The 14441-nt window shown below is 48.3% G+C and overlaps 2 protein-coding genes across 2 annotated transcripts; one reads left to right on the top strand and one right to left on the bottom strand.

Moving 5' to 3' along the window:
• The first annotated feature begins 1065 nt into the window (after window positions 1–1065).
• Window positions 1066–3856, top strand: LOC6601314 (translation initiation factor IF-3). The gene is made up of 3 exons (XM_002026330.2): window positions 1066–1097; window positions 1162–1508; window positions 1582–3856. The coding sequence occupies exons 2-3, from the start codon at window positions 1412–1414 to the stop codon at window positions 1863–1865; spliced, it is 381 nt and encodes a 126-aa protein (XP_002026366.1). The 5' UTR covers window positions 1066–1097; window positions 1162–1411; the 3' UTR covers window positions 1866–3856.
• Window positions 3857–4036: 180 nt separating this feature from the next.
• Window positions 4037–12925, bottom strand: LOC6601313 (muscarinic acetylcholine receptor DM1). Its single transcript, XM_026986678.1, has 5 exons — window positions 12226–12925; window positions 7432–8551; window positions 7184–7367; window positions 6972–7108; window positions 4037–5225 (listed from the first exon to the last, which is right to left on the bottom strand). Exons 2-5 carry the CDS (start codon window positions 8373–8375, stop codon window positions 4037–4039), a joined length of 2454 nt encoding a protein of 817 aa, XP_026842479.1. The 5' UTR covers window positions 8376–8551; window positions 12226–12925.
• Window positions 12926–14441: the final 1516 nt, after the last annotated feature.

Below are 14441 nucleotides of genomic sequence, written 5' to 3'. Positions count from 1 at the left end.
GAACACTGGCCACGCCCCACACACACACACACACACTCTCATACATATACACACGAATGGAAGGTGAGTATCTATGAGAAGGCTTGGATTAAGCACACTCAGGAAAAAAGTGTGCGACAGACAAATAAATGCCTTTTGGTATTTAGCCGCTTGATGGATGTCCATGTTGAGTATTTTGCAATTGATTGATTGACGACATCATCTTATTGACACTTAACCTAATTAAACGTCGCTCATTACTTACTAGCGCAGGTAGCACCACACCGCACCGCACCACACCGCACCGCACCACACTGCAGCACCTGTTACAGCCCACGGATGAGTGTCTTGGTGGGGGGGGTGACGGTGACGGTTGCGCTTCCGCTGCGGCTGCGGCTGGGGCAATTTGCATGCGAGAGACCCTGGCCACAAAGGCGCAACGTGTGGCACATACTAATGGCAGCTGTGGTGGTGAGTGGTTAAGTGTGGACGACCTGGGCGGTGGATTGGCACGCGCCCGCGCTTCCGTGCGGGACCAGTTCTTAGCCCAGCCCAGCCCAGCCCATAGCCGGAAGTTGTTAGTGTTTGGGCCATGGTCTTTTATGGCCAAGCGGTGACAATGGGCAAACTGTTGAGACAGAAATCAAAGCCCACTCTTTCCTCCCCGGCCGTGGTCAAAGTTGAGTGGGTCACTAAACTTGCGGCATACACATACATACATACATACATCTATAGTCTCATGACCGGGGAAGTTGTGTCTGCCACCACAATTAGCGTCGATTGTGGCCAGTAGAGCCACAGCCATAGCCAGAGCCCCAGCCAGAGTTGATTGACATTAGGGGCTTAGACTAGGACTAGGACTACGACCAGTGGGCCCATGTCCGTGTCTGTCTGTGTTCGGCCTGGCCACTGGCACCCACGCAAGCCTCATGTGAATATTGATCCTGTCTGTCCCTGTCCCTGTCCCTGTCCCTGCCCCTGTCTATGCAATTATTATTATTAATGGTCACGAGCGCGGAAAACTTTGCATTGCAATTTTTCGAGTCAGTTGCCCAGCCGCTCGCCTGACAAACGGCCGCACACACCTGCCAGTGTCCTGGAACGCGCACCGCCAGGAGGTACAGTATTGCGTCGTATCGGAAAAGCCCAAGAAAATCAATACTAATGAGCCATTAAATGTAGTCCTCAGCTGCTCCTTCGACTGAAGTCTAATGAGTGTGACAGCAGCGGAAATTGAATATTGAGTGTAGCCAAGCGGATGCAACAGGAAATCACATTAACCGTAGTCGCAGCAGAAGCAGCAGTAGAATCAGCAGCATCAGCATCAGCAGCATCCTTTTGTCATTATCCCTGCGGCTGCAAAAGGTATAGGAAGGAAGAGCTAAAACGGAAGTCTTAGACGTAATGCCTTACGACTTACTGGCTGCCTAGCATGGGCTGCTCCAGTTCCAAGTCCAACCCAACGATAGACGACACTAAAGGCCCCGTGTCGGCCAAGTCGAACAGAATGGCCAGCAATAAGGAATACCGTGAGTGCACCGGAGCCCCCGATTGAGTTGCTTATTACCGGTCTCTCTCTCTCTCTCCCTCTCTGTCTGACAGCTGCCTCGGAGGCCTTTACCATTCCGCTTGACACAGAACAGCAGCCGGAGATGCCTCTCAACGAGACCTTGAGACAGCCACCCAAGCGCATTCAGCAGCTAATGCAGGAGGCGGCCCACTCGGAGCCGCCCACGCTCGAGGAGCTGGAGGACAAGCAGCAGAAGGCGGAGCAGAGGCGCCAGGAGTTGATGCAACAGAAGCTGGAAGCCATCCAAAAGAATGTTCAGATACTGATGCGAGGACAGAGCGATGGAGACGGCCATGGAGAGGCGAATACAAAGTAAAACCCGAATATTTCCAACCAGCACTCTGCTTAGGAAAGGAAGGATTTTGTCAGCCTGCTTTTCATTCACATGTTTTATTGTTAGCTTTAATTCATATATGTATTACTATATATCATAGTGTATTTCCAAACAATTAGATTGTATGCAATTAAACCTCCACTCCACTTTACTTCACTCCACTCCCCTCCAATCTCATCATCAAAACGCGTCCTACTCGTACTGTAATCCTCTTACTATATATTTGTATGTACTTCAATCTGTTCGTCGTAGTCAAAAGGTTATCTATATGTATGTATTTATGTATATATACTCGTATTAGGTTGGTTTGCTCGATTGGTGTTTTGGTTTTGCTGAGATATACGTTAATCGTACTACATATGCTTCATTTGGATGTGCGTGTGGTTGTAAATCATGTCTTTTGGGTTTGTAGTTGGTTTACTTGGTTTGGTTGCCAGGCTAAACTCCATATTTATATATAGCTATACTCGTATGTATATAGTATAATATATCGTATCGTATCGTTAGGTATAAATACGCACGTCTTGTGCCGCAGAGACTACAAATGTTGCTTTGATTTCAGCTTGATTTCGCCTCCAGAGGCCTCCGACAATTTGTTAGATCATTCGATTAGTTAGCTACACACTCATAAAAAGGGTTTCGATCCGGGCGTACCGATTATCTTTTGCTTAGACTGTATTTTTCTATTTTTGTATTTTATTCTCTCATATGCTTTTAATATGCTTGCAATTTTAGTTGGAGTTACTTGATTTGGTGCATTTCGAAGATACTTCGGATTTAAGAACTATGTCGATCGATTCGGCCATGCCGCAGCAAGATATGTTCCTCCAGTCGAGGGAATCCCAGCTTTATATGTATATATGTATGTCGACACAACCTTGTGGGCTCTCATAAGCACTAAGTTCATTCCATCTCCCCGCCTGATGCACCTTCGACTGGAGGCATCTCTTGTCTGGTCGTGTCTATTGCTTTGGGTTACATTACTCTTGTTACATTTCGCTTTTCGCTGTTGGGTTTTTTTTTCATTATTTATCAGTTACAAAAATGTTTTGTTCTTAGTTTTTGAACTATGGTGGGTTTCGTTCTTAAAACATACATTGTAATAATCGTAATTTAATGCATATATGTACATATACATATATATGTACACATATATGTACGTACGTACTACTGGTTCAATACAAATTTTTGGTTTGCTTTCTATGCACATTTATGTATATAAAAACTGACTTCAACCTATCAAAAAACGAGCAGTACGATCACATTTCCCCCCAGCTATAGTCCCCCCTAACATTTCACAAAAATTATGATCTAAATGGGAACCCAACGATGCAACCAGCCCCGCGGAACCACCAACTTCATTTCCGTTTCCGTATCCGTATCCGTAGTTTGAACTTGTATTAAAGCTTTTTTGGTTTTGGTTTTTCCCCATTTCCCATACTCGTATGTGGAGGATGACTTCTTGCATCCAACACCTAAAGCTTACACATGGGTATATTTGCCTGGTGTATTTTATATAATATAATTATAATAATAATAATAATATATATGCATGTATGCGTGTGTATATACTGTATGTTTTCCAAGTCGTAATCCATTAAATTTGTATTAAATTCTTTGCCTGGAGCATGTGCCTACCTAAACGCCTAACAAATGGAATCCGATCCGCTCCGATACGAACCATCTCTTGTGTCTGATCTGATCATGATCATCGCTCAAATGATTTTGGGCCTTAAGCACGATGGGTCGAGAGGGTTGCTGAACTTAATGGCATAAACCTGAGGAAGCTTGGGTATATCTTTGGTGAGAACATTGCTGGAGTATAGTCCGGCGTTAAAGGATCGTTTGATCTTGAAAGCCTGTGGCCAAACTTACATAGCAACCCTCCCGAAGCAGTGGTGTATACATATACATTTATATTCGTGTATATAATCCGGGGCTAGACATCAAAAAATCAGTACTGCTTGTCAATGGGTAATAACTAAGCCTATTTATGGTTTCCTTGCCAAACATATCCTCCCTTCCTTCCTTCCTTTAGCACACAACATTTATTGCAACTATACGTAGTTTTCCGAACTGAATCTTAGCCTAAATATATATATTTATATATATGTATGTAGTCTGTATGTGTATGCGTGGGTAGTGTGTGAGATCTAGTTGTAGACGCCGCGCACCATGCCCTCGCGGTTGCGGGTGTGCCACTTGCAGGTGAGGATACGGATGTAGGTGCGCCGGAAGGATGCGTTGCAGAGGGCGTAGCACATGGGGTTGATGGTCGAGTTGATGTAGCATAACGCGTAGAAGAAGTCCCACAGCTCGGCGGGAATGCAGTCCGAGCAGGTGGTCAGCGGCTTGATCAGCACCAGGATATTGTACGGCGTCCAGGTGATGATGAAGCTCAGCAGAATGGCCGACAGCGTCTTGGCCGCCTTCGTCTCCTGCCGCTTCTCCTGCGACTTCTTTTTCTTCTTGGCCGCCGCATTGCGGGCATTCATGAGGGCGTGCTGCCCCGCAGCACCACCCGCTGCGCCGGCGGCCCCTGCCTTGCCCAGCTGCTTGGGAATGACCTTGGCATTGAGCAGGCGGGCATCGTGTTGGGCGTGTGACATGCGCCGGCCCAGCGGAAGGCTGAACTCGGAGTCTCGCGACGGCAACGGCCGGCGGGTGGCCAGAGGGGGTACGGTGGTGACTGCTGCACTGCTGGCCAGTGTCGAGGGCATCGCATCCTCTTGTATCATCTTGATGGAGGGCGCATAATCGCCTTGGCCGACTGCCACTGCGCTTGCACCTACCGCAGCGGCTTCTCCTGAGCCTGCTCCTACTCCTCCTCCTCCTCCTCCTCCTCCTCCTCCTGCTCTGCTCATTGCCGCATTGGATGAGGCTCCGTCCGAGGGCAGGCGAATGAGTATCGTGTAGACCGAGTCCTGGCTGACGGAGCGGGAGTTAATGCGATTGATCACGGGCAGCGTGCGGGAGTCACGAACCGCCGTATTAGCGCTATTCCCATTCGCATTCGCGTTTCCATTGCCGTTTGTGTTGCTGCAGCTGGCCGTTCCATTCGCCGTGGCCATTCCCAAGCCCAAGCCCAGGCCCAGGCCGATGGCAGCTCCGTTCCCTGTACTGGCTCCTCCCGCGTTCGCCGCCGCACCGCTATTGCTGCTGTTTTGACTGTTGTTTCCGGTGGCATTCAGCTCCTGCATCTGCGAGATAGAGCTGAGTGGCATCGGGGGCCGGGCCAGGGGCGTGGGCGAGACATCCGACAGCAGAATGCTGGGGGGCCGTACTCCGCTCGTACTGCCCCCCATCGAGTAGTTGTCCCGCATCACGTTCATCGAGGTACATCTGTGGGGCGAGAGGTAGAGAGAGGAGAGAAAGGATGTGCCATTGGTATCGCATATTCCTGCAAACACACAGACAAACGCACATGCTGACACACACATACACACACAAGTGCCAGCACTATGATGGCTGTTGGCAGGCAACAACAAGATGGCTGTCAGACCACAGCTGAAGCATCAGCAGCAGCAGCAGCAGCATCAGAACAACAGCATCATGGGGCAGCGGATGCATCTGCTCTTCTAACTGGCATACCCATGCAGTCACACAGACACCCACACAGCTACAGGATGCTACTACAGAGATACTCATGCATGTGCAGAGTGCGTTGTGGATGGAAACGAGTCGCCGGATATCTGATCTGAAATCGATTACTCATCGGAATGCTGGGCCACGCATCATTTGAAAGGAGAATGTGCGACCAAAGGGTGCAGGGAGGCCGGAAATAAGGAGGGTTTCCCCCACAATGGGCACATGTCCATGCAGATTCATCGGAAATTTCAGTTACATCAATTGTTTCGATGACACTGCCTTCAAAAAGAGACAGGGATAGAGGGAGAGACTCTAATGGAATTTACCTGAACGGTTGGGGCATGCATGAAACTGCACTGATTAGAGGTAACTTGTGGCACATAGAATATCAATAGATCTATGTCAACAGACAAAACAGATAGCAGAGTAGGAGTACACATACAAGATGTATATCTGTGAGTTTTATGTAGCTTGGAAAAGAATTATTCCATTGAAAAGGATGTATAAACAAGTATTTATGTTAAGGAATAGAAGATAATGATAAAGTGAGACAAATCAACAGCAAACTTTGTAAAACTCGGAAAATGTTATACTTCTATTGGCTGGCATTAATGGAAAATGCAGACAAGATATGGCCGTATAAATTCCGCTAACCATCGTTTTAGAAATAAAATCGCCATAAATAGAAACCTTACACACAAAATCATTGAATTGCAACTCATAATTCGTTTTATCGTCAAATAAAATTACACAAAATTGGAAACTAACAAACCCTTAAAATTAATAAACTAAAAATTCATGAAAACGGAGGGTAAACTCAGACAAAAGGCAAACATTTCGCTGGCACATTCTCGAAAAATAAACTAAACTGAACTGAAGAACCAATATCCATCCCTGGCAGGGGCGTTGCATTTGCATGGGGCACAGTGCTTCAAGCCACCGCCTCTGCCATGTTGCAGAGTTCTGTTTGTGCGAGGACTTTGATGGATTTGTGGGGGTTTTTTGATGGAGATGGGGATGGGGATGGGGATGGGGATGGGATTAGTGCAACTGAAAGCTTTTACCGGCGATGGATGTGTGGCATTTGGCAGCCGAACTCTGAGTTTTTGTTGGCTGTTGGTTTTCTTAGTGGGTAAACATCGAAGAGAAGAAGGAAATCGAAATTTATAAAGTGTCTGTTTCTGTTTATCTTTGTGTTCGGTGGGCGATGGGCAGTGGTCAGTGGGTGGGGGGTGGTGCGCTCTAAGTGCAATTGTTGCATTGATGCAGTGCATACACACACATCCACACATGTACAGAGGGACATACGTGTGTGTGTGTGTGTGTATGGGAGTGCAAGGGGTGCTAGAGGTGCGAGCGGTGCGGTGTCGCTTACTCGAAAATACGAGTAGACAATAGACGATAGAATAGACGATAAAAGATCAGAATTTTGATTGCTTGTTTTACTACCTGGAGACGGAGCTTTGTAAAGGAGTTTCAATTGTTACTGGTGTTGCATACCCTAAATCAGAAGGCTCCTCCTGCTCGTAGGCAAAGTCGTCGGAGTCCTCGCGCCCGGAATGCCACCACGCAATGCACCACTCCTTGACGCTGCCGAAGCAGTTGTACGGCTTTTTGATTGTATTGGTGCTTTTGATCTGCAAGGATATAGGCACCAAAGATAAGTATCTGCATTTCAAATGGGATAAGAGGGCTATAGGGGGGAAACCCACGCTTGACTTGCGCGAGTGCATGCCGTGGTAGCCGGAATCGAGGACCATATTGGTCATGTAGACACTCTCCGCATCCGCAGAGCTCTCGGAGCGCGGCCGTCGCCAGGTGTCGTGATCGTTGGCGCCCAACTGGGCGAAGGCCAGCAGGCCGCCGCCCGCATGATTGACCACAGTGTTCTCGTCACTGAAAAGAGATGCATCTTAGGGGGATCCAACGCATGGGATTGAAGTGATTTAAGAGCACTCACCTGCTGTTCGACCGCTTGCTGGAGTCCTTCTTGCCCGCCTGCAGATTGGGCAGGTCCTTCTGCCGCTTCTTCGTTTCGCGCCAAATGCGCCAGTAGAGGAAGCACATTATCGTGACGGGGAAGTAGAAGGCGGCGAGCGCTGTGCCGAAGGTGATGTACTGGTTCGTCTCGATGAACTGGATATAGCACTCGTCCTTGGGCACCGTGCGCTTGCCCTCGATGTAGGGCCAGCTGTAGATCCAGGGCGGCCAGAGCAGCAGGCTGATGCCCCAGGCGGCGCCGATCATCACCGCCGCCCGGTTGGTGGTGCGCTTGGCGCGGTACGTGAGCGGCCGAGTGACGCTGAAGTAGCGATCGAAGCTGATGATCAGCAGGTTCAGCACTGAGGCGTTCGAGGCCAGGTAGTCGAGGGCCAGCCAGGTGTCGCAGACGATCGGCCCTAGCGGCCAGTAGCCCAGGATGGTGGTAACCGCGAACAGCGGCATCGAGATGGCGCCGATGGCAAAGTCCGCGATGGCCAGCGAGAAGAGGAAGTAGTTGCTGATCGTCTGCAGCTGCTTGTCGATCTTGAAGGAGATCATCACCATGACGTTGCCCGCCACCGTCACCGTGCTCAGAATCGCCGCTACGAAGCCCATGACCACCATCGAGGCAAGCGAGTAGCGCGGCCCCTTCGTCTCGAAGACCATCGAGCCGTTCGTCTGGTTGGCGTACGGGTACGGATCGTACAGTCCGCTGGCCGCTGTCGTGGTCAGATTTTCGAGGAGGGCCGTCAGCAGGGTGGTGCCTGTCGACGACAGGTGCGCCGGACTGCTAGTCGTCGTTGTGGTTGTGGTCGTCGTCGTCGATGTGGTCGTTGTGCTCGTAGTTACGGTTTTAAACAGAGGCTCAAGTATGCTGGGCGGCCCATGGGCGGCAAGGGCCAGGCTCATAACCGGCTCCATGGCGAATACGTGATATTTTCAGCAAAAGCTTTTCAAGATTACACTTCCTTTTCGCTTCTCTCTCTCTCGCTGTCTCGTTCGCTGTGTGTCCTTGTCCCCTGTTTCAGTTGGCTTTCATCCTCTGCTTATCCTTTTGGCTGCACCCACGCAAGGCGTTGGCCATTTTTCCACTGGCCCTGCAAGCAATAAAAATAACTGTGTATTCTACAAGGCTGAACAGCGATGCGACCAAAGGATTACCCTAACCAAAGACCTATCAACGAGAGCTCCTGAAAGTTTAAAGGATTCTTCAATTGATTCTGATTTGAATATTTATGTTCGAAATTATTCGGGCGGAACAAATTCCCGAAATTTCATTAGGCTTTTAATTGGTTTTTGCTGCATATCGTTAGCGGTTGATGCAAGCCCTAATGAGTGCGAAAGTGCACCAATGCATCAATATCCACATAAACCAATTTCATGCAGCAGTAATCTACGTGTCGTACTCCCCGAGAGCCCGATTGTTATAGTATAGGGTGTCGCAATTTCCGTATGCCCATCGTATCCCATCCCATCCCAGCCCCTTTGGCAGCCATCGGACATAAAACAACGAGATAGTAAAAGGCGAGAATTATGAGGAGCTGTCCAAAGCGCAGGCCTTTGATATATCCCATCCCATGCTCCGCAGGGGCAAAGGCAAATGCAAAGGCAGAGGAGGGGCTGAAGGGCTGAAGGGCTGAAGGACCAAGGAAGCGCAATAATATATTTACAATGCCAGGGGCCTGACTCGCTTTGTCCTTGCTGCAAAATGACATTTTCTGTGTGATTTGTTTTAATGAAAATGTCTATGCAAATGTAAATGAAAGCTTGCCTCCTTGCCAGAACCGGCCCCGCCCCGCCCCCTGGCTACGCCCACGACATTTGTTGTTTGCTGCCTGCCGGATATTATTGTAACCACGAAGCACAATGGGGCCACATGCAACAGTCGAGGAAAGAAGTTGACTGCCTGTCGGTGGCAGACTCCTGACTTTGGCACGGAAATGTTCGAGGCGGCTTCCTCTGACACTTTTCAAAACTATTGATGTTGTCATTGGGTCTATATATGTACACGCTTATAGTCCTCCACACATATCACCCCGTGGAGGGACACTGTTCATTTGGCAGGCATTGTGCGAGTTCGATTTCGAAAGTTTTTTAATGAACATAAGTTACGCATACGACGTGCTGGCCACCTGATTGATAGACACTGATACGATATGAATAGGCGTGTCCCATGATTGACTGGCATTCAGTACTAGATGCCAGCTTATTTCCTGTATTGTGTGCAGCCTGTGGGCGGATAAGGAGGTGGAGCCGCTTCCACACGATTCAGTCCACACAAAGAGTGGGTCATTCCCAATTAAAATGAAGATTTATTTTTTTGAATGCAGGGATTATCTTCGATTGTTCTACGTAGCCACTTAAACGAAGTTCAAGTCCGGGCAAAGGATGAGTGCATATTAAAAATGGTGCACATTTCAAGGCTCATTCAACCGCAAGAACCACACGAAACGATTCAATTAGGCATTCGATTGGCACCCACATATGTACATATATGTATGTAGTATGTAATTGATCCCTACTCGGGCTAGTTCAAAGTTGAATGTGTATAATTTTACTCAATTGAACTTTTAGTAGAGATTAATTCATGTAAAGTGTGATTGACTTTTGACCGGTCTGGTGGGTAGGTTATTCTGCAGGATTAATTGGCACAATCTCGAATGGATGTTCAATTAAATGCAGCGCTGGCCAATAAATCAATCAAAATCTGGTTATTTATTTCGTAGAAACCACACTCCACCCAGTGGGAGGACTCACGCTCCCACCCACACTCACACTAACACAGACATGCGTATAAATCAATTGGGGAAAACAAGCTAACGGCAAAGTGGGCAAAACCAATGGGGCGCCACAAATTGAGCCGCCATATCGCATTGACAAAACCAGAAATAACAACGTGCTGCCGTCGAAGGAAAGGAGAATAAAATAAAACCAGCCGGCAGTCGAGTCGGCAAAACATTTCCAAGAAATGAAAAACAAAATCTCACGATTCGTACTCGTACTAGCATGAGGGATGTGAATCCTGGGATGGTCTCACACAAAGTAGTTTCACCGTTTGCTCCTGCGGTTAAGTCCAGTCCTGAGTACGTGATTTGGTCCCGGCCACGTCAGCTTATGTTGGCCCAGGCCACAGACAGTTGGCAGTAGCTGTACTGTACGGTCTGGGCCGTCTTCCTTTCGGGCACATTCAAATTTGTCAGACGACCGCTCCCTTTGGCTGCCAAATAATCGAATTCAGCGTCTGGTTGCCGTGCCTCGCTTTTTGCTTGCCATAAAAAAAGGATTTATGGATTTATTATCAAATGCGTTGGGCTAATGGCATAAACAAACACACCCATACAGGGTGGAGAAGGAGGAGAAGGAGGAGAAGGAGGAGGAGCAGGAGTAGGAGTCCCTTTTCTCTGACACACACACACACATGTAGTCGTGCAGCGAGAGAGAGGGAGATCTGAGCAACCTGCGGCCCGCGAGGATTTGTTTTGCCATTTATTAAGCTATTTTTATGACAGAGCCCATAAGCTTGTGGCACGCGGCTCGCATCACGCGGCAGGATGAAGTGAATACAGTAAGCAACCGCTAATCGAATCAAAAATAGTATCAATTCACAAATACACTAAGGACACGTAGTCGTTGCAGGCTTCATCCATGATGCTGCATCTATCAACCAATTATTGGTCTTCCATTTTCTATCACACTCTCAAATCAAATCGAATCTTTTGTTTGAATAATTCACATTTTACCTTAGCCTGTGCTCGCAAACAGCACTTAATTCTCAGAACGGACAATTCTCATGAACTCAGAACCGACAATCCTTCAATTACCAAATTGAAATTGTAAATTCCTCATCTAACAAAAGGTTGAATTAGCTCAGAGGTTTTTCAGGCATATACGGTCAGAGAGCTTAAACAATAAACTGCCATCATTCACATTTGTTGATATTTGCTTTCCTACGAGTAGTAATTCGAGTGTCTTGCATATAAACAGTTTCCAGGGAACTGCTTGATATAGTTTTGCATACAATATCCAAATTTTGATTGGCATATTCGTGTGTGTTGCGTTCCCGGTGCCGTTAAGCGACTTGCCACTGTCACCTCATCTAATGTGCGTACGAGTGAGTGTTACTGCAGCAGCAGCAGCTCATCAGCAGACGCCTTTTATTTGCTCGATGTGGGCGGGCGGATATTCGGGTTCGCTACATTTTATGCGGGCCTACTTTCACCCAAACACACACACACACACACACACATACAGTGTATACATACGCACCACACCCGCACAAGACAAAGCGTGCTTCGTTGCGGAAAAGGAAAAGCTTAAGGAAAACGCTGCGAAAACTAGCTGCATACTTTTGTGCGTCTTGTATGCTGTGACTGTGACCCGGGCCCCTTCCTCTGGTTTATGTTAATTTTTGCGCGAGTTTAATTGCTTGCCACATGGCTGAGATGCTGGCTAGCAGCCTGCTTTTGGCCCGTCTGCATGGACCGGGCCGTGCCGTGCCATGCCGTACCATGACGCTGTGCTCTCTTGTTTGCGGAAATTAAATTGCTGGACTGGCTTTCACCTTATGCTTGGGCTACCCGCTAAGCATATTGCCCCAGCCGAGTGAGCAGAGGAGGGTACAGCAGTGTGGGTGGTTGAACCGCGCCCCACCGACCTACTCGCACAAAGTTTAATCAAAACGAGAGCACTGGAAACAGCGCTGGCAGCGCTGCCAGTGACAGCGTTAGCGCCAGCGTCACCTACACAAACACACAGCACCGCTCTGACTTACATGCGCTGCTGCTGCTGCCGCTGTCGCTCTCCTCTCTTTCTGCGGATGAAAGCGTCGTCCTGTTGTTGGTGTCCCTGGTCTCTCTGTCCCTCTCTCTCTCTCTCTCTCTCTCTCTCTCTCTCTTTCTTTCTTATTGCTTATTTCGCACGCTCAGCATCGCTGTTGATTTTGGCCATTTGCCGCTCCCAAAAGTATGCTTTGTAATTTTTTGTATTGTGCGCGCACATCTTTGGTTGTTTCGGCTGCTTCTGCCGCTGCTTCTGAAGCTGCTGCTGCTGCTTCTGCTGCCGCTGCCGGGCCGGCCACACTCTGTTACAAGAGGGTTGTGGGTGAGGTTGCGGGGGGCTTTTTCGCCAATTTTATTATACACAATGCTAGCTGCGACGTCGGCGCCAGCGTCGCCGTCAGCGTCTACGCTTTGACGCTTTGCGTGCCCAAAGTTTCCACATTTAACATTGTAATCAAGTTTATTATTTTTTCCTCTCGCACTCGATACAACAAATGACACGTCAAGCCCACTGCCACCGCCACTGCCACTGTCACTGCAAAATCTGTTTGCTCTTCTTATATATTATTTTCAATATTTTCCTAATTTTATTTAATTATTTCTCGCATTTTCACTAAAGCTATGTAACAAACACTTTTTTTTAACGTTCTTTGCACGCATCCGCTGCGGGGACGACTCCCAGTTTTGGGAGAGAACTTTTGAAGCGCACGTTTCCAAATCTCGTCCGGGACTGAAGCTGAAAATTTCAAGCATATACCTTAACGGTATATCGCGCGAGATGAGAGCAGAGCAGAGCAGCGCTACAGAGAGAGCACGGAACAGGCCCGAGTGCCAGATCCGGAGCCGATTGCCGTTCGGCTCGGCTTTCTTTGTGCTGGAATTTGTGTTTGTTGGGGCACAGCCCAGCACATGCGAGCATCCTCTACGACACCCTCGCACAAAGGACGCGCCTTGGCTAATGCGTGGGTGGTAAAAGCGGAAAAATGCGAGACTCCCTCCCCCGCCTTCACTGCGTGTGTCTGTGTGTGTGATTGGGTTAGTGCTGCCAAGTTGCAGCCATAGCCGAAAACCCTGGTGGCTGAGTAGGAGTGGGAGTGGGAGTGGGAAGGAGCATCGAGAAATGGATGAATATGAATGAAACCGCCGCAACAGTCCATCCAAAGCAGAGGGGGTTGGGGGCCTTTGGGGTTGGCTAGGAGAGAGCACACGAGCCCCACGGGCATTCCTCAAGCACGCTCGCCATCTTTGTAGCAGTTCTCGTTGCCTACGATATGCCTGTTTTGTGCTCTTCATCAGCAGAAGGAGCAGCAACAGCAGCAGCTGGAGGAGCAGAAACAGCAGCGCAGCTGGTGAAGCAGTAGTCCACTGCCTTTTCAATGGGACTCTGGGGCGAATGGGGCATGCGAACAAGTGTGGCACGTTAGTCCGAGTGGGGATGAGTGTGTGTGTGAGTGCGCGGGAATTTCCGTGAAGTAGGTACGCTGGAAAAGCGCATTCTCACATTTCAATTAAATAATGCCACGCTATATTTCAGCTGTTCTGCCACGAAACCATCTCCAACCGAGTGGGGCGTATAGTCATGACTTTGGGTCAGTCAGGACTTACTTACAGAGGAAACAACTTTTAATAAACTTAACAATGAGTATACAAAGTAGTGGGGTTCCGGCAAATGCATATACCCGGTAGTCGTGGAGAATAAGGGTATATCAGACAGTAGGGTGGAAAGGTTTTCCTGGTCAAGTACAACTACTAACTACTTCAAGTCTCACTGCTTCGTTGAACTGTAGTCCATACGAGTCTTATGTGAGCGGACTCATTCATCGACGTAACCCCTAACTCTCTTGATAATTCGACTGCCGGTTTGTTTGCCATTGTAGACCTCTAACACGAACCTATTTTATTATTAGGAAAACCACTAATATTTATCCCAAAACAAATCAAATCTGCATTCGATAGTGGGTAAATAAATATAGTCTATACTAATTAGGTGAAAAACTATGTACAAGAAACTCTCGGTCCAGTTTATAATTAGAGGATGTAGCTAGCGATGATACGTTGAGTTCAGTTGAGCCCTTGGGCAATTACTTGGGGGTCCCTCAAGTGCCTTGGCGGTATTAATAGCAACTCATGTTGCGTTTAAACTGGACAACAATGGATCTAACGCGCCTGACATGGCAATGGCACTGACAATGGCAGTGACCCCCACCCG

This window comes from Drosophila persimilis, unplaced genomic scaffold (assembly GCF_003286085.1).
Source record: "Drosophila persimilis strain 14011-0111.01,24,50 unplaced genomic scaffold, DperRS2 tig00000002-arrow-pilon, whole genome shotgun sequence".
Taxonomy (NCBI): domain Eukaryota; kingdom Metazoa; phylum Arthropoda; class Insecta; order Diptera; family Drosophilidae; genus Drosophila; species Drosophila persimilis.
This window is presented reverse-complemented; position numbering and strand designations above follow the sequence as displayed.